Below are 21,365 nucleotides of genomic sequence, written 5' to 3' on the forward strand. Positions count from 1 at the left end.
TATATATTATATATATATATATATATATGTATGTATCTGGAGGGAGCAGAGTGGGCACGTGGGGAGCCAGGAAGAACCCAGGGCTGGGCGGCAGCGGCGAGGCCTTCACCCGGGCCCACTGGGGCTGCTGTGGGGGGTGCCAAGGTGACCACCACTCTCCCGTCCAGCCGTGCCCCCATCCTGCGGTGCAGACGCCCACACCCACACTCGGCCTTTCAGCTCAGGTCCACCTTGGGGGAGGGCCCGAGTGGGGGGCCGTGCCTTTGCCCAGCCCCCTTGCCCCGGACCCTGCACTTTGACCCAGGCTGGGAGCTCCACCCGGCCCAGCCAGCTCTGTGGGAGGGAGCTGGGTTCCTGGTCCCAGGGGCCGTCCCTGGTGACATCGCCCCAGGACCCTGCCGCACTCACTGAGACCTCCATCTCCCACCGACCCCGGGCGGGGATCTGGCTGGGGTCCCACTGCTCCTCCCGAGGGTCTGGGTGCAGCCCAGCTGCCAAGTGCCCTTGTCCCAGCCCCTCTCCCCAGGCGGGCGTGAGTGTGCGCGTGTGTTCGTGCGGAGCTTCTGTTTCATATCGCAAACGTAAACAAATAAAGGAGGACAGTTTAAGATTCGTGCTGCTCACACCTCGAGTTCGGGGACATGGGGTCGGGGAGCCTGAGCTGGTCCTACACCGGGGCCTCCTGGGTGGGACCCTCAAAGCGTGGAATTAGGGTCCTTGGTCTCCTTGCTCCGCTGGTGGAGGGAACTTCTGCTCAGCTGGGAAGGGTTTCCTGGAGGAGGCGCTGAGCATTCCTTGGTCCCTGCCCCCCGTACACACACACAGGCTTCGGGGGTCGGGGGTCGTGGTGGTGGACTTCCTGCCGGCGCATTCTCAGCCCTGTCACCCGCATGCCCAGAGCCCTTTCCCCTTGGTGAAGCAGTGGGGCTTGGGGGATTGGGGCAGCCGACCAAGCCAGACGAGGCGCCCGGGGTCCATGGCTTCCGGCGGAGACCGGTGAGACAGTGCTGTGCGCTGTGGCTGGCTGGACGCGGGGAGCCGTCCCTGGAGCCGCTTGTGGGCTAGCACGCTGCCCAGTGCCGCCGTCCGCTGGGCAGGCCTTCCCAGAGGGGGCCGCAGGGTGGGGTGGGGCGGCGGGGTGGGGCGGGGTAGGGTAGCGGGGGGCGGGGGGGGGCGGGGCGGGGTGGGGTAGGGTGGGGGGGCGGGGGGGGGCGGGGCGGGGTGGGGTAGGGTGGGGGGGCGGGGCGGGGTAGGGTAGGGGGGGCGGGGCGGGCTCCTGAGGGACGGCCCGGCCCTGGGCCCTGGCGTCCCCCGCCCTTCCCACCTCCCTCTGCAAGGGCCCTGGGAGTTCAGTGCCCCCTTGCCTCTGAGCCGGCAGGCGCAGCCTGGTGGGAGGGGCGTGGCGACCAGGCTCCCTAGGCAAGGAGGAAGCCGGAGGGCAGGGGCCGTGGAGGGTGAGAGACCCTGGGGTCCTGATGGCGCGGTATCAGCTGTGCCAGGCAGGACTGTCCCAGGGCGGGGCAGCATCTCCCTGAGCCTCTTATCAGCCCGAGTCCACAGGACACTCCTGAGTTAACGTGTAACCACTCGCCATCCCCACCACCCCTCAAAGCCAGCGGTGCCCACATGCAGGCCACTGTGGGGGGCCGCAGATCCCACATGGACGCCCGGAAGGAGGGGCTGCCCTGGAGACCTCGCTTCTCAGCTCAAGTGAGCGCCGCCGAGTGGGGGACCAGGCCTGGGCTCCTGGGAACCTAAGTGACCTTGAAGAATTGAGGGCGGGGGCGGAGGGGGTGGAGGAAGGTTCTGTGAGCCTGGACGTCCTGGTGCCTTGCGGCTGCCCCAGGCCCTGGGCAAAAAGGCTGGGGTCCCTGGGCCGGGGTGGGCCTGGCCCCCAGGGGGCCGGGAGGGCTCTAGAGGGGGGCTGGTCCCGGGAACTGGGGGCTGGGCTGCATTGCCGCCGCTCAGAGGCCTCCTTACTCCTGAAGCACCCACAGCTGCGCGTGGGCCTGGGGCTGCTCCCGTTCTTCCTTGCCTGTGCCGTCTACCTCCTCGCCCAGAGCTCCACGGACCAGCCCTCCAGGGCCAGCGCCCTGCTCAAGAGCCTGCCCGTCCTCTACCTGGCGGGGTTCCTGGGGACCGCGCACCCTGGCGGGGGCTACCGCTCGCTCCTGCAGGGGGCCCTGCTGTGCTCGGCCGTGGGGGACGCCTGCCTCGTCTGGCCTGAGGCCTTTCTCCACGGTGAGAGCGGGTGACGGGATATGTTGCCTTGTCCTGTTTGGACGCCCTCCGCCCCGCGCCCCAGCGGGTAGAGGGTGGGATGCCGGGGGAGGTGGGGTGACTCCCCAACAGAACGCCCTGGGGAGCCCAGGGCCATGAGGAGACGCACCCAGACCCCGGCCCTGCTGAGCGCCTCCCACTTGGGCGCGTTACCCGAGGACGCGTGAGCGCGCAGGGCTCGCGGTCTCGAGCACGCTGGCAGAGGCCAGCCTCACCGGGAAGGTAACGCCTGAAGCGGGACGCAGGTAGCAGGCCAGGTGCCCCTGCAGGCAGAGGGCTGGCAGGTGCAGGAGCCGGGGAATGTGCAGCCGCCGGGGCCGTGCAAGCGGAAGTGTCCGTCCGCGAGCGGTTAGGAGCAGAACCGCATGGAACGCGGTGCACGCCTGAGGTGGTCTGGGGGCCAACGGCCAGAAGGGACGGCCGGGGAAGCCACCCTGGAGACGGGGCGGTATGGCCGGGGTGGCAGCTGGCGCCGGGGTCCGCCCTCTTCCTCGGGCCGAGGGCGGCAGGGTGAAGCCGGGGAGCAGCAGGCTTTACCGGCGCCCCGCCGCCACCACCACCCTCGCCCCGCCCCGTGTCTCCTGCAGGCATGGCTGCCTTCGGCCTGGCCCAGCTGCTCTACCTCCGCGCCTTCGGCCTCGCGCCCCTGAAGGCTGGCCTCCTCCCGCCCGTCCTCCTGGTTGCTGCCCCCTACTTCGGGTTCCTGCTTCCTCACCTCCCGCCCCACCTGGTCTGGCCTCTGCTGGCTTACTCCACAGCCCTGGCCGCCATGCTGTGGCGCGCCCTGGCCCGGGGTGGGAGTGCCCGCTGGGGTGCCCTGCTCTTCCTGCTTTCAGACGCCGTGCTGGCCTGGAACACCTTCTTCCACCCGCTGCCCCACGGCCACCTGCTGGTCATGACCACCTACTACCCCGCCCAGATGCTCATCGCCCTGTCGGCCTTCCAGAGCCCCAGGCTCAAGTCCCACTGACTCAGGGCTGAGGTGGGCAGACATCCGCCCCCTCTCCTCCTGCAAGGATCTGACCCGCACCCCAGACCAGTAAAGCCAGAGAAACAGCCTTGAGGGCTAGAGCCAGGCCCCCACACTCCAGTCTGCTGGTGCCGATTCATCTGGAGACTCAACCGTTCCTGGAGTTCTGAGTCCACCACCGAGTTCCCACTGCCTTCCCTGCGTTCTGATTTCCAGGCCCTCAGCCAGACCCATGCTGGGTCCCCCCCAGCCCCTGGCCTACTTCTGTGACTCCAAGTGCTCTCCGCGTGTCCCCTTCCCGGTGGCCCTGATCTATTTTTCTGTTGCTTAAAGTAAAGTGGGTGTCGAACCAGTGACATCACTGTTAATTTGGGGAGGGGTGATCACAATAACAGCAAATGAGTCATTTTCCTCACCCCCTACCCCCGCACAGAATTTACCATTTTAACCGCTTTTAAGCCCATGATTCGGTGATAGTCCATTTGCAGGGTTATGCTTTGAACAGCTGCTGTGAGCCCTCCCTTGGGAACACGTGTTTGCGTGTACAACGCAGTGATGTTGACTGTGCCCACAGTGGGCTGCCCATGGCCCAGTCCTAATGCCCAGGACTTGGGGGGGCGTGGAGTAACCCCCCTCCCTAGGGCCCTGTAATGGCAGCAGGGATGCATTGTGTCTGACATCCAGATGAGGATGTTACTGAGCTGAGGTCAGGAGGCTGGCCGATGCTAGGTTCCTGTGGCTGCTGTCAGAAATTACCATAAGCTGGGTGACTTAACATTCTGGAGGCCACAAGTCCAAATCCACAGTGTCAGCAGGGGCGCCCTCTGTCCAGGGCGTGCTCAGGGGAGGGTCCTTCCCACCCCTCCCAGCTCCTGATAGCCCAGCCACACTTCCCGTGGTGTTCTCCCTCTGCGAGGCTGTCCTCTCCTGGGGACCCAGTAGTTGGACTGAGGGCCCAGCCTAAGTCCAGGGCAATCTCATCCCGAGATTCTTAACTTCATGACATCTCCAAAGACCCTGTTCCTAAACAACATCACATCCATAAAGGCCCGGGCTCAGGACTTGGACACATCCCTGTGGGGACCACAGTTCAGCTGACTGCAAACACACCCAGTATCAGAAGAGGAGAGGGCTGAGGAGATGAGGAAACTCAGAGGGGGCTTGGAGGAGGGGGTAGGTAACCACACGGTGGGAATAGAGGACTGAAGAAGAAAGAACCCAGGTGTGGCCCTCGTCTTGGCTGTGACCCAGGCAGCTCTCTGCCCTCTGAGCCTCAGGTCCTGCACGTGAGGACAGAAAACAGAACTGCTCTCCAAACCCTGCTCCCTTTCTACAGCCGTGGCGTGCCTTTAGGGACTCTTAGAGCAGAGAGGAGACTTCTACAGCTATGATCTGCTTTTAGGGACTCTTAGAGCAGAGAGGAGACTTCTACAGCTATGATCTGCTTTTAGGGACTCTTAGAGCAGAGAGGAGACTTCTACAGCTATGATCTGCTTTTAGAGCCTCATAGCAAAGACGGGACAGGGACTTCTACACCCGTGTTGTGCTTTTAGGGACTCATGGCAGGAGACTGCTACATCCAAGATGTGCTTTAAAGGATTCCCCCAGAACCCACCCTTGGTTTTTAGTCCCTGCCCCACCTACAGGCCAGGACCCCCCACTCACCACAGAGAACTGCCTCAGGCCAGATGAGGCAGGAGTTTTGACTGGGGCGGGTGACTGCTCCTCACAATCTCAGATGCCACATTGCCCGGGGTGCCTTCCTTCAGCTGCACACCCGCTTGGCGGTCAGGGACCACCTCCTATACTGCCCAGGTCCTCATCACTCTGCCAGCCATTGAGAGTGGGAAGCTCACGACAGAGTAACTGCAGGGCAAATAGAGTGAGCACCCTCTCCCCTCCTAAAGGGCCCCCAGAACAACCTCCCACCCAGGGAGAAGTGCTAAGGAGCAATACTTCCAGCCTCCATCTGTCTGAACCCCATGTTCTGTTTTTTGAAACAGATACGGGTGACATGTAACTGTGTACCTTTCAGGCACGCTAGTGTTGATTTGATACATGGATACGTCACAGGATGAGTACCCCGGGAATGTTAGCTAACACCTCTTGAGTCATCACATAATGACCGTTGCTTTATGGTGATGGGACCAATTAAGATCGAGTCTTTTAGCAGCCTTGTAATTTATAATACAGCATTGTTGTCTGTGGTCACTCTGCTGTGACCATGACCTTTTTGAAGGCATTTGTATCCAATTCCTAAAAATGTTATGATGGCAGGTTTATTGGGATACTCTCAGGCTTCCTTGGTGGCTCAGGCTATAAAGAATCTGCTTCCAGTGCTGGAGACCCAGGTTTGATCCCTGGGTCAGGAAGATCCCTTCGAGAAGGAAATGGCAATCCACTTCAGTACTCTTGCCTGGAGAATCCCATGGACAGAGGAGCCTGGAGTGTGGGCTACAGTCCTTGGGGTCACAAAGAGTCGGACATGACTGAGTAACACTTTCACTTTCTTCACCTACCACCCAACAGCTCACTCAAAACTGTAGATGTGGTTTTTAGTATATTCACAAGGGTTTTCAACTAGCAATCTCAGAGCATTTTCATCACCCCAAAAAGAGACCCCATGCCTTAAACTCATCACCCATTGCCTCCAGCCCAAGGCAACCACTAGCTTGTTGTTTAGTCCCTCAGTCGTGTCTGACTCTTTGTGACCCCATGGACTGTAGCCCACACTCCAGGCTCCTCCGTCCATGGAATTCTCCAGGCAAGGGTACTGGAGTGGGTTGCCATTTCCTTCTCCAGGGGATCTTCCTGAACCAGGGATCGAACTCACGTCTCCTGTATTGGCAGGTGGAGTCTTTATTGCTGAGCCACCAGGGAAACCCAACCACTAGCTTGCAGGATCTTAGCTCCTTGAGCAGAGCTTGAACCCCAGGGCCATGGTAGTGAGAGCCCAGAGTCCTAACCACAGGACTGTCTGGGAATTCCCCATAATGCGGCTCTAAATGTTGGTATTTCCAGTGATTTGGGTTTTCCAGGTTTTTTTCTTTTTCTAGATTGAAGAATAGTTGATTTACAACTTATTAATTTCTACTGTACAGCAAAGTGATTCAGTTTTATATGTGTGTGTGTGTGTGTATATATATATATATATATATATATATATATATATATATATATATATATGAATATGTACTGTGCTCTAAGTCGCTGCAGTTGTATCCAACTCTTTGCAACCCCATGGACTAGCCTGCCAGGCTCCTCTGCCCATGGGATTCTCCAAGTAGGACCTTGTTTTCCCTTCAGTGTTTCATGATGATAAACAATTACGACTCTGCACGCAATCCCAACGTAGGGCTTGCTCCCCTCACCCACCAAGCAAAATCTCCCAACACCAGCTGGGCGTCCTGCAAGTCAGCTCAGTTCTGACACCATGCCACAGGTTGAGGACTCAGCCCTACAAAACTGACCCCCGCCACCCCCCACCCACCCTTCAGACGCCAGTCAGAAGCCCGGGTTGTTACCTGTGCTTCTGAACTGGCTATAAGTCAGATATTCCCAAGATCCCCTCCTTGGGTTGCATTAACTTGCTAGAACAGGTCACAGAAAGCAAAGAAGCGTGCCTGCTGCATCACTGGTTTCTTCTAGGACGTCACTCAGAACAGGAGAAGGGAGAGGAGCGCAGGGCAGGAAGTGGGGAAGGAGCCCAGCGCTCCCGTGCCCTGCCCGGAGAGCCTTCCTCAGCTGCTCTCTTCACCTTCACACCGCAAGTGAGATCACGGCAGCTTGTGTGTGCAGATCGTCGGGAAGGCAAAGCCCTTCTGAAAAGCCCTTCTGGATACTAGGGACTAACCCACAGTAAGTGTGGCTGCTGTTTTATCGAATGGCTTCAAAGAGCCGGACGTTGTTCCAAGACTTGATGCGAACTACCTTATTCCTACCACATATTTCAAGGGATTGTGCCCAGTTCTGTCGATTTGGCATCTGAGTCACTGTGAATTGAAGCCAGGTGCTCACTCACGGGCCGAGGTAGAACGGTGGTGCGTGGGCCTGCAAATAGGGACGGTCTGAGGGCGGCCGGAGCTTGCAGAGCCCAAAGGCAGGACAGGAGATGAGACGCCGGCCTGGCGCCGAACTGTCCACTTGAGGTTGGACATTTTCCCCCCCACCGGAGCGGCCCCCTTGCTGCCATCCCACCCCGCACACCTGGGACCTGCGTCGTGCCTTCACCAGGCCGCGGGAAGCGGCGCCTTAACTTCGGGGCGGGAAGGGGATACCTCAAGGCCAGGCGGAGCCTAGTGTCCAGAGCTGAGGACCGAGGCTGCGGGGCGGGGCAGGCCACAGGCTACAAGCCTCCACTTCCTCCTCCTCCCTTCCCGCCCTGACCTGTGGCCTCACGTCGGACTGGGAGAGGGGAATTCTTGCGTTTAAAGTCCAGCAGGTGGAAGGTCCCGGGGCTGGGACACCTGGGTCCCTCGGCAGCGTCTGCAGATATGACCGGGGCCGGCGGGGGCCTCCGGGCCTGGGGGAGCCTGGTGCTACTGGTGAGTCCCCCAGGACCCCGGGTCCAAGGGAAAGGGATGCTGGGGTCCCAGAACGCCGGCCCTGCAGGGGGCGGGGCTGACCCTTCCCTGGAAAACAGGCTTCCGGATTGGGGGAGGTTCCTAGGGAGGCTCACACACACCTGGTCTCTCACGATCCTGCTGTGTTTGCTGTGGAAGTAAGTGTTGGTCATTGGCAAGATTCAGGTATTTTATAAAGAGAAGGGAGTCAGACCAGGCCCCCTGCCCCTCCTCCCTCAGACCCAAGACTTCCAGATCCTCAGCCTTTTCTCCCTAAAACCCAGGGGTGCAGACCCCCAGCCTCTCCTCCCTCAGATCAGGGGTCCAGGCCCCAGCCCCCTGCCTGAGATTGGGTGACAGCTTCCTGGTTCCCAGCCCCAGTCTCTTCCTTCATTCCCAGCCTGTTGATCCCTGCCCTTGATCTTCCAAGGCCATATTTTTAAGGAAGTGAAACCACTCAGTTTATCTCAGCACCTTGTGCTTGAAGCCAGCCCCAGCTCCTGGGTCCCTGGAGTCCCGCCCCTGCCTCACCACCCCGCTCCCCCTCCCCAACACACACCCCCCCCCAGGGCAGACGGAAGGTCGTGGGGGTGACTTTGTCGGGGCCCGGCCTGGGGGAGGAGGTGCGGTGCCCCGTTCCTGCCCTCCCGGAGCGCTGGCTCACAGGGGCCGGGGCACTCGGGGAGGTCGCTGGCCGGCCGGCCCACCTGGGGTGAAGCGAGGTGAGCCTCAGAGTCTGATTCTCCCCTCTGGGCTGTCTCCAGGGCCTGTGCAGCTGGACAGGCGCCAGGGCGGCTGGTGAGTGACCCCTGCCTGACTTCACAGCCCACACAAAGCCACCGCACCTCGACGCCCATGAGCTCTGTGGCGGGGCGGGGGGCGGTGGGGAGGTGTCTCTATGGAGGACAAAGTGGCCACGGCAGGTGCCCATGGGAACGATCCTTTCCAGACACGGGGCAGGAGTTGGGGGTGGTAGAAGGGACAGGACTCTCCGCCCCTGCCGGGAAGCTGGCTGCGGAGGCCCAGACCAGCATCGCTACAGAAATCCCACCGGAAAGTGCTGCTCTAGATCCTTGTCACTCAAGTGTGATCCATGCATGGGCAGCGGCCCCCGAGAGCCGACTGTGCGTGCAGAGCCTCCGTCCCACCCCAGGCCCCTGAGTCAGAACCAGACTGTAACGAGACCCCCGGGGATGTGCATGCACGCTGAGTCTCGGGAGGCGCTGGTCGGGACCAAGCGCCCACATCTGTCTTCCAGGCCGGTCACTGAGACAGGCCTGGGAGCTTGCCCTGAGGGTCAGACATGCCCAGTGACTCTCCCCCCCACTCCCCCCTGCTCCCCTGCTCACACCCTATCCTTCTTCCTAACTTCTCAGCCTCCAGCCCCGTCGGGAACCTCACTGTGGAGGCTCAGACCAGTAGCTCCATCACCCTGAGGTGGGAGGCGCCTGGAGATTCTGACCCTCAGGTCTACTGGATCTGGTGGACTGGTGGCAATAATGCAACTGGGTCTCAAAACACAACAAATACCAGTGTCACAGTGGAAGGACTTGAAGCCGGGACCTTGTACAAATTCTTTGTGTGCGCAGTACGGGATGGACTCAATTGCTCCTGGGTGCCTCTCAATGCCAGCACAGGTGAGAGGCAGCCGCCATTCATACCGGTTTGTGTTTTTTATTGGGAGGTGACAGATGGTGGTGGAGAGTTGACAGGAGAACGTGGCACACTCCCTCGCCCAGGGTCCCTTTGGGCCACAATGAGCAGGGGCTGAAGGACTATCCATGGGGCTCTGAGTGGGGATTAGTCAGGGTTCTCAACTGAAGAATACAGAGCACAATACTCGGGAGAATCTCCCTTAGCAACCAGGGATGGGGGCAGAAGCGCGTTTCCTGAGCTCTGGGGTGGGGCGTTAGGTACTGTGGAATGTGGATACGCTGACCCTCTGAGCCTTTTTCTCCTAGTTCCCAATGGTGTCAGAGCCTTGAGTTTGGAGGCTCAGACCATGAGCTACTCCACCACCCTGACACCGACAGCCATGCCCACTCAGTGTACACGCTGAAGCTTGGGAGACGCTAGTCTAGACCATGTGCCCCGCATGTCCTGGGCCAGGAGCTGGGGAAGGCCTGGGAGCTCACCCTGAGGGTCAGACACGTGCAGTGACTCTCCCCGCCCCTGCTCACCCCAAATCCTTCTTCCTAACTTCTCAGCCCCCAACACAGTCAGGAACCTGACTGTGGAGACTCAGACCAACAGCTCCATCACCCTGCGCTGGGAGGCGCCTAACGGCCCTGAGCCCGAGAACTACTGGGTCCAGTGGACTGGTGATGGTAATGCAACTGGGTCCCAAAACACAACAAATACCACTGTCACAGTGGAAGGACTTGAAGCTGGGACCTTGTATGAATTCTCTGTGTCCGCAGTAAAGGATGGAGTCAGTAGCTCCTGGGTGCTTCTCAACGGCACCACAGGTGAGAGGCAACCGCTATTTGTATTGTTTTTGTTTTTTTTAATGGGAGGTGACAGATGGTGGTGGAGAGTTGACAGGAGAACGTGGCACACTCCCTCGCCCAGGGTCCCTTTGGGCCACAATGAGCAGGGGATGAAGAAAGAATACGTGCCCTGCAAGAAGAGAAGCCAGCACAGTGAGAAGCCTGCACGCTGCAGCCAAGAGTAGACCCCACTCGCTGCAAATAGGGAAAGCCTGCTTGCAGCCATGGAGACCCAGTGTAACCACAACGATTCGTTAATTTATTAATTACAGCAGTGCTAGTGGTAAAGAATCCACCTGCTGGTGCAGGATACACAAGAGACGCGGGTTCGATCCCTGAGTCGGGAAGATCCCCTGGAGAAGGAAATGGCAACCCACTCCAGTATTCTTACCTGGGACATTCCATGGACAGAGGAGCCTGGTGGGCTACGGTCCATGGGGTCACAGAGTCGGACACGACTTGAGCACACACGTGAGACACACACACACACCAGAGAGACCAGAGTCAGCAGCTGCATCTGGAAAGCTGACATGTCTGGAAGTGAGAACGTTCTGTCCCTGGGGCAGCCTGTGACAGACGATGTAGGCTCTGGTGGTGGGCGGGACCCAGGGCTGTAGACCCCGGACAGAGGGCCTGAGCAGTCCTGGCCCCCCACGCCTGGCCACTTTTCTGCGGTCCGCACTTCTTAGCAAGCAGACGCCTTCCCATGCCTGGGTATTTCTGCTTTGCTCTGAGGAGGAGGAGACTGGGGCACCACGGGTGTGGGGTGGAGGGCAGGGTTCCTTGGGGATCCAGCCCCTTCAGTCTCTATCCTCGCCTCTCAGCTCCCACCGAGGTCATGGACCTGCAGAAGCAAAATCAGACCAACAGCTCCATCACCCTCCGGTGGGAGGCCCCTGCAGACCCACGGCCGCAGTTCTATGTATACTGGGTCCAGTGGGCCAGCAGCGGCCATCCGCAGAGGAAGCAAGATCCCCAAGGACAGCAGGACAGCCAGACGGGCAGGACCAACGGGACTTGCTACACGGTGGGGGCACTGCTGCCCGGGACTCGGTACCGCTTCAGCGTGTGGGCCGAGAGCAACGGTGTACACGGTGACAAACAGAGCCTCAATGCATCCACGGGTGAGACGGGGCTCCCTTTGACCTGGTGGCGGGGGGCGGGTTAGGTCAGGCCTGGGGGCAGTGAGAGGTGAGCGGACTCCAAATCCCATCAGGCCATGGGGTCGTGGTGTCATGTGTTGCAGTGACACGGACAGTCAAAGGGCTCATGGGAGTTGTAGTCTGTGGAGACCTGTGGCCTGGCCACGTGTGGACAACAGAGACTGAGGGGTGAAGAGGTGTTCTGGTTTGGGGGAAGGAAAGGACGCGCTGGTTCTCAGAGAACTGGCTGCCTGGTGGGGAGCGGGGCAGTGGGAAGTCCCCCCGGATGGAGCCCCCTGACGCCGCTCATCCCCCTGCACACAGCCCCGGATCCTGCCAACATCGTCTCCTGTGTCATCACCTCGGGGGGCCACCAGGCCATCCTGAACTGGTCCTGCCCCCAGGGAGGCTACGAGACCTTTGAACTGGAGGTTGAGGGGCAGCTGGGCCCCCAGAACAGGTCCTCCTGCGGGAGTGCCATGGAGGTGTTGTTAGGCAGGCCGACTCAGCCCTACTCAGCCACCGTCACGACCATCTGGGATGAAATGAGGGCCCCGTCTGCCTCGGTGGCCTGCCACGTGGAGGGCGGGCCTGCAGGTGAGCGGAGCCCCGGGGACAGGGGACGCACGACCTTCTCCCCAGACCTCTTCAGGCCCTGCTCTGAGGCAGGCCCGCCCGCCTGGGGGGTCCTTTGTGCTTGTGTTTGGTCTCCTGCTTTCTTTAAAACAGCTCTGTTGAGATGTGATTCCTATAACATACAACAGTTCACCCACTGAAAGGGTACAACCCAATGGCTGCTGCATGTTCGCGGTATTTGCAGCTATCATTGCCATCAGTCTTAGAACGTTTTCATCATCCCATCAAGAAAAGTTGTCCCCTTAATCCTTGTTGTTGTTCAGTTGCTCAGTTGTGTCCGACCTTTGAGACCCCATGAACTGCAGCACGCCAGGCCTCCCTGTCCATCACCAACTCCCGGAGTCCACCCAAACTCATGTCCATTGAATCGGTGACCCCATCCAACCATCTCATCCTCTGTCGTCCCCTTCTCCTCCCGCCGTGAATCCCTCCCAGCATCAGGGGCTTTTCTAGTGAGTCAGCTGTTCGCATCAGATGGCCAAAGTATTGGAGCTTTAGCTTCAGCATCAGTCCTTCCAATGAACACTCAAGGTTGATTTCCTTTAGGATGGACTGGATTGCTCTCCTTGCTGTCCAAGGGACTCTCAAGAGTCTCCTTTAAGCCTGTTACCCCCTGACTTCCCCCACCCCCCACCATCACCCCTGACTCCCCCATCCCCCACCATCACCCCCCGACTTCCCCAGCCCCCCACCATCACCCCCAGACTTCCCCAGCCCCCCACCATCACCCCCCGACTTCCCCAGCCCTCACCATCACCGCCCGACTCCCCCCGTCCCCCACCATCACCCCCCGACTTCCCCAGCCCCCACCATCACCGCCCGACTTCCCCCGCCCCCCACCATCACCCCCCGACTTCCCCAGCCCCCCACCATCACCCCCTGACTTCCCCAGCCCCCCACCATCACCCCCGACTTCCCCAGCCCCCCACCATCACCCCTGACTTCCCCCGCCCCCCACCATCACCCCCCGACTTCCCCCGCCCCCACCATCACCCCCCGACTTCCCCCGTCCCCCACCATCACCCCCCGACTTCCCCAGCCCCCCACCATCACCCCCCGACTTCCCCAGCCCCCCACCATCAGCACCCGACTTCCCCCGCCCCCCACCATCACCGCCCGACTTCCCCAGCCCCCCACCATCACCCCTGTCTTCCCCAGCCCCCCACCATCACCCCCGACTTCCCCCGCCCCCATCATCACCCCTCCCGACTTCCCCAGCCCCCCACCATCACCCCTCCCGACTTCCCCCGCCCCCACCATCACCCCCGACTTCCCCCGCCCCCCATCATCACCCCTCCCGACTTCCCCAGCCCCCCACCATCAGCACCCGACTTCCCCCGTCCCCCACCATCACCCCCCGACTTCCCCAGCCCCCCACCATCACCCCCCGACTTCCCCAGCCCCCCACCATCACCCCTCCCGACTTCCCCAGCCCCCCACCAACCAGCTGTTGATGCCCTCTAACCCACACCTGTCTCTCTAGATCTGCCCCTCCTGGATCTGTCCTAGAATACACTCACGCAGTGTGTGGTCCTTCGTGACTGGTTTCCCTCACTTAGTGTAATGCTTTTAAAGCTCATGCGCTGTTCTGATGTCGCTTCGTTGCTTTTTAAAAATCAATTATTCGTTTTTGGCTGTGCTGGGTCTTGGTCACTGCAAGGGCTTTTCTCCAGTTGTGGGGGGCAGGGCTCCTCTCTAGTTGGGGTGCGCCGGTTTCTCGCTGCGGTGGCGTCACTTGTTGCAGAGCACAGGCTCTGGGGCGCGTGGGCTTCAGGAGCTGTGGTGCGTGGGCCCAGGAGTCGCAGCTCCCCGGCTCTGGAGCGCAGGCTCAGTAGTCGTGGCCTACAGGCTTAGTTGCTTCGAGGCCTGTGGAATCTTCCCGGACCAGGGATCGAACCTGTGTCCCCTGCACTGGCAGGCGGATTCTTACCACGGAGCCTCCAGGAAAGCCCCCCGAGCAACTGATGACTTTTGAGGAGCAACTGGGGAACTAAGAGGCTGTGGGGCAAGGTTTGATCGGTGGGCGGTGGAGGCGCGTTCTCCTCTCCCTCCTCTGCCCTCTAGTCTGGGGGACTCGGGTTGGCAGGAACGCAGCCCCGGGCTCTAACAACCCCCACCCCGCCTTCCCCAGGGGTCATTGCCGGAGCGGTGGTCGGCGTCCTCCTGTTGCTCGTTCTGGTGGGCCTGCTGGTCTTCTTCCTGAAGAGGTGAGACTCCGCGCAGGGCTCACGGGGCACCTGGAGGGGGGCCCGGGGGACAGACGGGGACCCCTGCTCCAACCTCGTTCCCCGAGCCTTTCCTCCCCCTGTCCTTTTCCCAGGCATAGGAAGAGGGAGAAGAAAACCACACCCAAGGATCTGCAGATCAGGTGAGCCGGTCTGGGGAGCACACCAGCGAGTCGCTGTCAGGTCAAATCCAGTTGGCCACCGGACAGGTCAGAGGGCAGGACTAGGGGACCGGCCTGCACACGCCTCGAAGGCCCAGCCCCCTGTGGCAGGGACCATCATGCCTCCACCGCTGCCCGCTCCCTAAGCGCTCTGGGCCCGTGACTACGGAACGCTTTCAGTCTCCACTCTGGGAGTCCCGCTCATTCATCCAACAGCACGTTCACGGAACCCCTGTTAAGAGTCAGGCACTGTTGTAGGAAGCAGCGACGGAAGCAAAGAGTCCTGCCCTTGTGGAGCTTACGTTCCAGCACAAGGACTTCCCTGCTGGTCCAGGGGTTGGAACGCCAGGCTTCCACTGCAGGGCACACGGGTTAGACCCCTGGTCGGGGACCTAAGATCCTTCAGGCTTCGAGGCACAGCCAAAAGCAAACACGCACGCACACAGGAAGCAGAACAAGTTGATGAAGGCCGTGATGGTTCCGTGGAGACAAATAGGGTGAGAGGTGGGGCTGAGAAGAGTAGGGGAGCAGTATTTTAAATGGGGTGTCCAGGAGCAGCCTCACTCAGCAGATGACTAAGAGAAAACCATTTGAGGACAGACCTGAAGCAAATGAGGGGAAGAGCCCTGTGCCCACCTGGGGAAAAGACATTCCAGTCGGAGGCCCAGAAGCAGTCGCCCTCTTGGGGTGTTGGGAGAACAAGGCGTGTCTCTGAGGCTGAGCAGAGTGTGGGTGAAGGGAGGCGGGTAGGAAGTGAGGTTGGAGAGGTACCAGGTGGGGTCAGATGAGAGTGAAGACTTTGCATTTTATCTGGAGATCGAAGTGTTTTGAGTAGACCTGTGATACAGTTAAGAAGGTTTTGAGTAGACCCGTGATACAGTTAAGAAGCAAAGGCAAAAAAGCAGGGAAGCAGCAAGTTGTGTTTAATAATGCAGACGTCGTTAAGCCTCAGAGCAGGAAGCGGTTAGAGGGAATCAGATTCAAGATGTCAGTCAAGATGAGTGTTTAAACAGCAGATCTGGTTAAAGATTGGATGTGTTGGTGTGGAACTCAGAGAGGGCTCGAGAGTGACCCCAAGGCATTTAGGCTGAGCCCCAGGAAGGCTGGAATCGCCACGACTCGAGGTGGAATGTCTATGGTGGGGGCAGGTTTGGGGGAAAAGTGTCAGGAGCTCAGCGGTGGACACACTGACTTTGAAATGCTTGTTGGATGTGCAGGTGAAGACGAAGATGAACAAGCCATTGTATGAAGTTCTGCAGTTCAGGAGAACATTTGTGCAAATGCCTTCATCACTCTGGGTCAATCATCATTAAATCTCTTCGTTAGAACAGTCCCCAGGGATTAACAGAGGAGAGTCAGGGCAAGGAGTTAAGGAAAGCTGGAGACCAGCTGTGAGGTTGTTGTTCAGTTGCTCAGTGGAGTCCGACTCTGTCACCCCATGGGCTGCAGCATGCCAGGCTCCCCTGTCCTTCACTACATCCAAGAGTTTGCTCAAACTCATGTCCATTGAGTCCATCCAACCATCTCATCCTCTATGTCCCCTTCTCTTCTTGCCTTCAATCTTTCCCAGCATCAGGATCTTTTCCAAGTCAGTTCTTCACATCAGGTGGCCAAAGTATTGGAGTTTCAGCTTCAGCATCAGTCCTCCCAATGAATATTCAGGACTGATTTCCGTTAGGATTGACTGGTTTGATCGCCTTGCTGTCCCTGGGACTCGTGGGCACAAAAATAAAGAGGGGATGGCCACCAGAGGTAGGTGCCTGAGGAGGATATAATACAGGTGTGGGGGACGACGATGCCCAGTTTCTCCTTTGCCATAGAATCTGTCCTGGCCAGCATCCTGCCTCCAGTCACCCTCTGGCCTCTCCCCCTGACCCTGTGTCCATTATACGGCGCCTGCGACACATCTCTGCACCCACTGGATTCCAAGTCTGGTCCCGCCTATACGTCGAGCATTTTGCCATCCTCCACCTGGGTGTGCGTGTTTGCATGTCCCAGCGACGACCCTCGGGCACTCGCGGGTGGAGATTCCTGGAAACTGGTGGGAAACAGGTCCAAAGCCCAGGACGGAGACAAGTAGGGACTGGAGATTTAGAAATCGCAGAGGAAGGTGAAGCTACAGAGGTGGTCAAACCCCATGAGAAGCGTGTGTCCAGTGGGAAAGGGGGACTCGAGGATGGACTCCCGGGAACGCCCCCCTTTTAGGATGGATGGAGGGTGAGGGGCCCACCGAGGAGGAGGAGCAGCGGGCAGAGAGGCCGGTGGTGGTGCCAACCAGGAGAGGGTGGATCCGGAAAAGAACCGAAGTGCCGTCAGCGGCACCGAACGCTGCGGAGCACTGACTCGAAGGATGGCCTGAGAGGTGGCCTTTGGAACTGGAGATAAGGAGGCAAATCAGATAGGGGACTTTGAAAACAGTCCTTGTTCCCCTGGAGTCGCGGTGCAGACAGCAGGCTTCCGTGAAGGGTGGGAAGGAAGCAGAGAAAGCCGGACTGCCTGAGGAGCCTGAACGCAAAGGGGCGTTTTGATGTGTCTCGTCGTTGTGTGGGTATGATGAGGCCACTGGGTCCGCAGACACACCATGCGGAGGCAGTGTCCCGCACGCACAGATCCCAGCGAGGTCACACGTCACACCAGGCCGGGAGGCGGGGGACCCCCAAGGAAGAGGCTGTATCCTGGTTTTCTTGCGGGAAAGTGGGCAGTGCACGCCAAACTGGTTCAACTGGAATCACCTCAGCGGACCCTGAGGGCTGTTCCCTGTCGCTGGTGGCTATCTGAGCAGACGGCCCAGCATGTGTGGCCTGAAAGGGGCGGTGGTGTGGGTGTGCAATGCAATCAGCTCGTCAGGAAGGAGAGTTGGGGACCTCCCTGGCGTCCGCTTCACCGCCAGGGCCAGGTTCAGCCGCGGGTCGGGGATCCCCTGCAGGCCACGCAGCTCGGCCAGATGAATAAATACAAATGAAAAGTGTAAAAATAAACCAAAACCCAATTACGTTAAAAAAAAAGAAAAACAAGAAAAAACAAAATGAGGACTGCACTGGTGAGCCTCCAGCCAGGGACTCAAAACCGAGTCTGAACGACTGTCCTTGTAGCATTGCACTCCAAGGGAGGAGGCGTGAGCACCTGGAGCGGGAGAACTCTCTTCACCTGGCAAAAATGAAACTTTGTACCCAGTAAACACTAACTCCCCATTTCCCCAACCTCCCCAGCCCCTGAAACCCCCTTCTACTTTCTGGTTGTATGAGTTTGATGACTACCTGCCTCATATAGATTCATATAGATGGAATCGTATTTGTCCTCTTGTGACTGGCTCATTTCACTCAGCAGCAGGCCCTCATGTTCATCCATGTTGCCTTATGGGTCAGAATTTCCTTCCTCCTTAAGAATGAATAATATTCCACCGTATACACAGACCACATCTTCTTGATCCATTCATCTATCAATGGACACTTGGTTTGCTTTCACTTTTTAGCTACTGTGAATAATGCAGCTATGAACACGGGTGTACAAATATCTGAGACACTGCTTTCAATTCTTTTGGGTGTATACCCGCAGACGGATTGGATGAATGAGAAACAAAATCCCTAATGTAAAAGATGTCTGCACCTCCCATGTTCATAGCAGCAGTATCCACCATAGCCAAGATATGGTAACAACCTGGATGTCCATCAGTGGATGAATGAACAGAGAACATGTAACATACATAGATGCTAGAATATTACTGAGCCATAAAAAAGGAATGAAATGATGCCATTTGTGACACCGAGGATGGACCTTTAGGGCATTATGCTAAGTGAGATTAGTCAGAGGAGGACAAATACTGTATGATGTCACTTACATATGGAGTGGTCGAGGGAATTCCCTGGTAGTCCAGGGATTAGGAGTCAGTGCTTTTACTGCCAGAGGCTTGGGTTCAATCCTTGGTCAGGGAACTAAGATCCTGCAAGCTTTGTGGCACGGTAAAAAAAAAAACAAAAAACTTTTAAATTAAACCTCAGACTCATACAGAGAAGACATTGGTGGGTGCCAGAGGCAGAGGGTGACATGGGTGAAAGAGGATAAAAAGTCCAAACTTCCAATTATAAGATAAGTAAGTCCTGGGGTGGTTAAAAAAAAAAAGAAGCAAAATCCTCTCCTTTTATCCCAAGAACATGCGGTTAAAGGTGGTTCAACCGACTCACCCCTCTCCCCCGACAGGTTCCCAGGGGACATCCTGGCCGAAGACTTTGCCCAGCACGTCTGGAGAAATGAGAAGGATAGCAACTATGGCTTTGCCGAGGAGTACCAGGTGGGGTTAGCCGGGCCCCACGCGCCCACCAGCCTCTCCCGCCCCTGCGGGGCTGAGCCGAAGCAGGCATGCCCAGCTGGGTGGCTCACACCGAAATCCTCAGCCACGATCGGCCACCTTTTGGACTCTCACGCTGGTGTCCGGTAGCCGGGTGCCTCCTCTCTCGCCTGCCCCCACCCCGGGCCCCTTTCTCCCAGCAGGCGTCTCAGACGCCCCCCGGGGACGGTGGGCACACGCCTCCTACCTCCGTGGGTGCTGCAGAACTCCGAGGGGCAAGGGGTGAGTGGGGTGGCGCCACGGGGCTGGCCCCGGGTGGGGGTGGGCCGAGGAAATCCAGCGCCCGTGCACCCTCCCCTTCCTCCGCCCCCAGCAACTGGCCCTGGAGGACCTCGGCCAGTCCCAGATGGTGGCCTCAGCCCCGGAGAACAGCGCCAAGAACCGCTACAGGAACGTGCTGCCCTGTGAGTCTCGGCGGGCAAGAAGGGCAACGCCCAACACGAGGCAACACCCTCGTCCCTTGCACCCCTCGAGAGATAAAGCCCCTGCCCCCGTGAGCGGGGAGCCCCTCGGCCGGCTCCTCCCGACGACGGGGTCCCTCGCCCCCCTCCCAGCTCCTCGGGTCCGCCCGTCCCCGCCTTCCCCGCTCCCTCCGCGGCGCTAACTCCAGCGTCTCCCCTTAGACGACTGGTCCCGCGTGCCCCTGCGGGCCCTCCTCGGACAGCCCGGCTCCGAGTACATCAACGCCAGCTTCATCCCCGTAAGGCTGGGGTCAGGCTGGGCTCAGGAGCCTCGGAAGGTAAGGGCCGGGGGCAGGGGGGCCCTGACCCGCCTGCCTCCCTCCACCAGGGTCTCTGGAACTCCCGGGAGTTCATCGCGGCCCAGGGCCCCCTGCCGCAGACCGTGGGCGACTTCTGGCGCCTGGTGTGGGAGCAGCAGAGCCACACCCTGGTCATGCTGACCAACTGCGTGGAGTCCGGCCGGGTGAGGGGAGCCCCGGGCCCCGGGCTGGGGGTGCCGCCCTCCAGGCTCCAGCCTGTGATCCTGCCCCAGACACGGGTCCCGGGGAGGACCCTGACCCAAGCTCGGGGGTTCCCAGCACGACTGCACCCCTCCCGCCTCCCCCAGTCCACCCGCTGGGCCTCGTATGGGGCGAAGCTGCTCTGGAAGACCTGAGGAGCGGGGAGGCCTCCTGGCTGGGGTGGCTCTCCACTTGGTTCCCGGGCCGGGGCGAGTCCCCGATGCTGAAAGCCAGAGCCACCCGCGGGGGTGCTCCGGGGAGGGTCTCCGCAGCCGCCTGTACCCTGACCCACCCCCATCTCCCCCCAGGTGAAGTGTGAGCATTACTGGCCTCTGGACGCCCAGCCCTGCACCCATGGGCCCCTGCAGGTGACCCTGATGGGGGAGGAGGTGACGGAGAACTGGACTGTCCGAAACCTGACGCTCCTCCATGTAAGCCCCGCCCCCCTCGGCTGGCGGTTCCTCCCCCCTCCCGAGCTCCGTGGGCCCCAGCGGTGACCCCACGCATCAGAAACCGGCCCCGGACTGAGGTCCCCTCAACCCCTGCCTCTAGGAGCAACAGAAGAAGACTTTGTCGGTGCGTCAGTTCCACTACGTGACCTGGCCAGACCACGGTGTGCCCCACTCCCCAGACCCCTTGCTGGCCTTCTGGAGGATGCTCCGGCAGTGGCTGGACCAGGCGGTGGGGGGCGGGCCTCCGATCGTGCACTGCAGGTGAGGAGGGGCCGGACTCCCGGCCCTGCGCCTCAGAATTCGGCCCCTCGGGTCCCTCGGGGACTTGTGGAGGAGACCAGGAAGGCATGCAGGAGATGGAGGCAGGAGGTGAAGGGGTGGTGGTGCAGGTTGCGAATGAGGATGAAGATGAAGGCATGGGAAAGGAGGGAAAAGAAATAAAGGAGGCAGCGGCATGGGCAGGGAGGAGCGTGTGAAGGACAAGAGGGCGAAACGGCCAGAGGTCTTAAGAAATGTTTAAAACACCTCCTCGGGGAAACTCCCTGGTGGCCCAGTGGTTAGGACACGGTGCTTTCACTGCCAAGAGCCGGCGTTCATTCCCTGGTCGGGGAGCTAAGACCCCACAAGTCTCACGGCTTGGCAAAATAATAATAATAATAATAATTTTAAAATTAAAATGGTTCATTTTATGTTTAAAGAAAAATGACTGGCTTGGGAGCTCATCTGCTCTGTAGTCTGAACCCCAGCTGGTCACTGACCAGCTGAGTGTCCTGGGACAGTGGGCCTCACCTCACTCACCGCATTGCCCTCTCTGTATAGTGGACACGCTCAGCTGACAGCTCCTACTTCTGAGGGGTGGGACAAGTGCACAGAAGACATGAGGCATCCGGAACGGGGCCTCGCAGATAGAACTGTGCGCAGTCATTGCTTATTACTTCCTGCTTATTAGGCAACCCCCACTTGCACCGTAGCCTCCAGAATAGCCTCGCTAAATACCCGACCCCTGGGTACTCCAAAGACAGAGCCCTCCAGTCAGCGGGGGCTCCCGGCACCCCCATGGCCTGACGCCTCCTTGTCCCTGCCTAGCGCCGGCGTGGGCCGCACGGGCACCCTCATTGCCTTGGACGTGCTGCTGCGGCAGC

At 59.5% G+C, this 21,365-nt stretch overlaps 2 protein-coding genes across 2 annotated transcripts in view; both read left to right on the forward strand.

Annotated features, from left to right (window-relative positions):
* Positions 1-1,321: 1,321 nt before the first annotated feature.
* TMEM86B (transmembrane protein 86B) lies at positions 1,322-3,587 on the forward strand. Its single transcript, XM_065920805.1, has 3 exons — positions 1,322-1,710; positions 1,989-2,241; positions 2,868-3,587. The coding sequence occupies exons 1-3, from the start codon at positions 1,627-1,629 to the stop codon at positions 3,248-3,250; spliced, it is 720 nt and encodes a 239-aa protein (XP_065776877.1). The 5' UTR covers positions 1,322-1,626; the 3' UTR covers positions 3,251-3,587.
* A 3,704-nt stretch (positions 3,588-7,291) lies between these two features.
* Positions 7,292-21,365, forward strand: part of PTPRH (protein tyrosine phosphatase receptor type H) — a 14,845-nt gene continuing 771 nt past the window's right edge. The window contains exons 1-15 of the mRNA XM_065920806.1: positions 7,292-7,794; positions 8,577-8,610; positions 9,189-9,449; positions 10,020-10,280; positions 11,126-11,425; positions 11,768-12,040; positions 14,211-14,286; positions 14,400-14,447; positions 18,663-18,753; positions 19,124-19,214; positions 19,434-19,510; positions 19,600-19,734; positions 20,080-20,202; positions 20,324-20,484; positions 21,310-21,365. The exon at positions 21,310-21,365 is cut by the window's right edge and continues 80 nt beyond it. Of these exons, the coding sequence (XP_065776878.1) occupies positions 7,744-7,794; positions 8,577-8,610; positions 9,189-9,449; positions 10,020-10,280; positions 11,126-11,425; positions 11,768-12,040; positions 14,211-14,286; positions 14,400-14,447; positions 18,663-18,753; positions 19,124-19,214; positions 19,434-19,510; positions 19,600-19,734; positions 20,080-20,202; positions 20,324-20,484; positions 21,310-21,365 (2,038 nt within the window). The 5' untranslated portion in view covers positions 7,292-7,743. The remainder of the gene's footprint in view (positions 7,795-8,576; positions 8,611-9,188; positions 9,450-10,019; positions 10,281-11,125; positions 11,426-11,767; positions 12,041-14,210; positions 14,287-14,399; positions 14,448-18,662; positions 18,754-19,123; positions 19,215-19,433; positions 19,511-19,599; positions 19,735-20,079; positions 20,203-20,323; positions 20,485-21,309) is intronic.

This window comes from Muntiacus reevesi, chromosome 2 (assembly GCF_963930625.1).
Source record: "Muntiacus reevesi chromosome 2, mMunRee1.1, whole genome shotgun sequence".
In the NCBI taxonomy this organism is placed as follows: domain Eukaryota; kingdom Metazoa; phylum Chordata; class Mammalia; order Artiodactyla; family Cervidae; genus Muntiacus; species Muntiacus reevesi.

Excerpts from the sequence above, each read along its gene's own strand:
- TMEM86B (XM_065920805.1), top strand. The coding sequence starts at position 1,627 with ATGCAGGCCACTGTGGGGGGCCGCAGATCCCACATGGACGCCCGGAAG. Across the intron at positions 1,711-1,988 it reads GACCTCGCTTCTCAGCTCAA|CACCCACAGCTGCGCGTGGG; the intron begins GTGAGCGCCGCC and ends TTACTCCTGAAG. Across the intron at positions 2,242-2,867 it reads GCCTGAGGCCTTTCTCCACG|GCATGGCTGCCTTCGGCCTG; the intron begins GTGAGAGCGGGT and ends TGTCTCCTGCAG.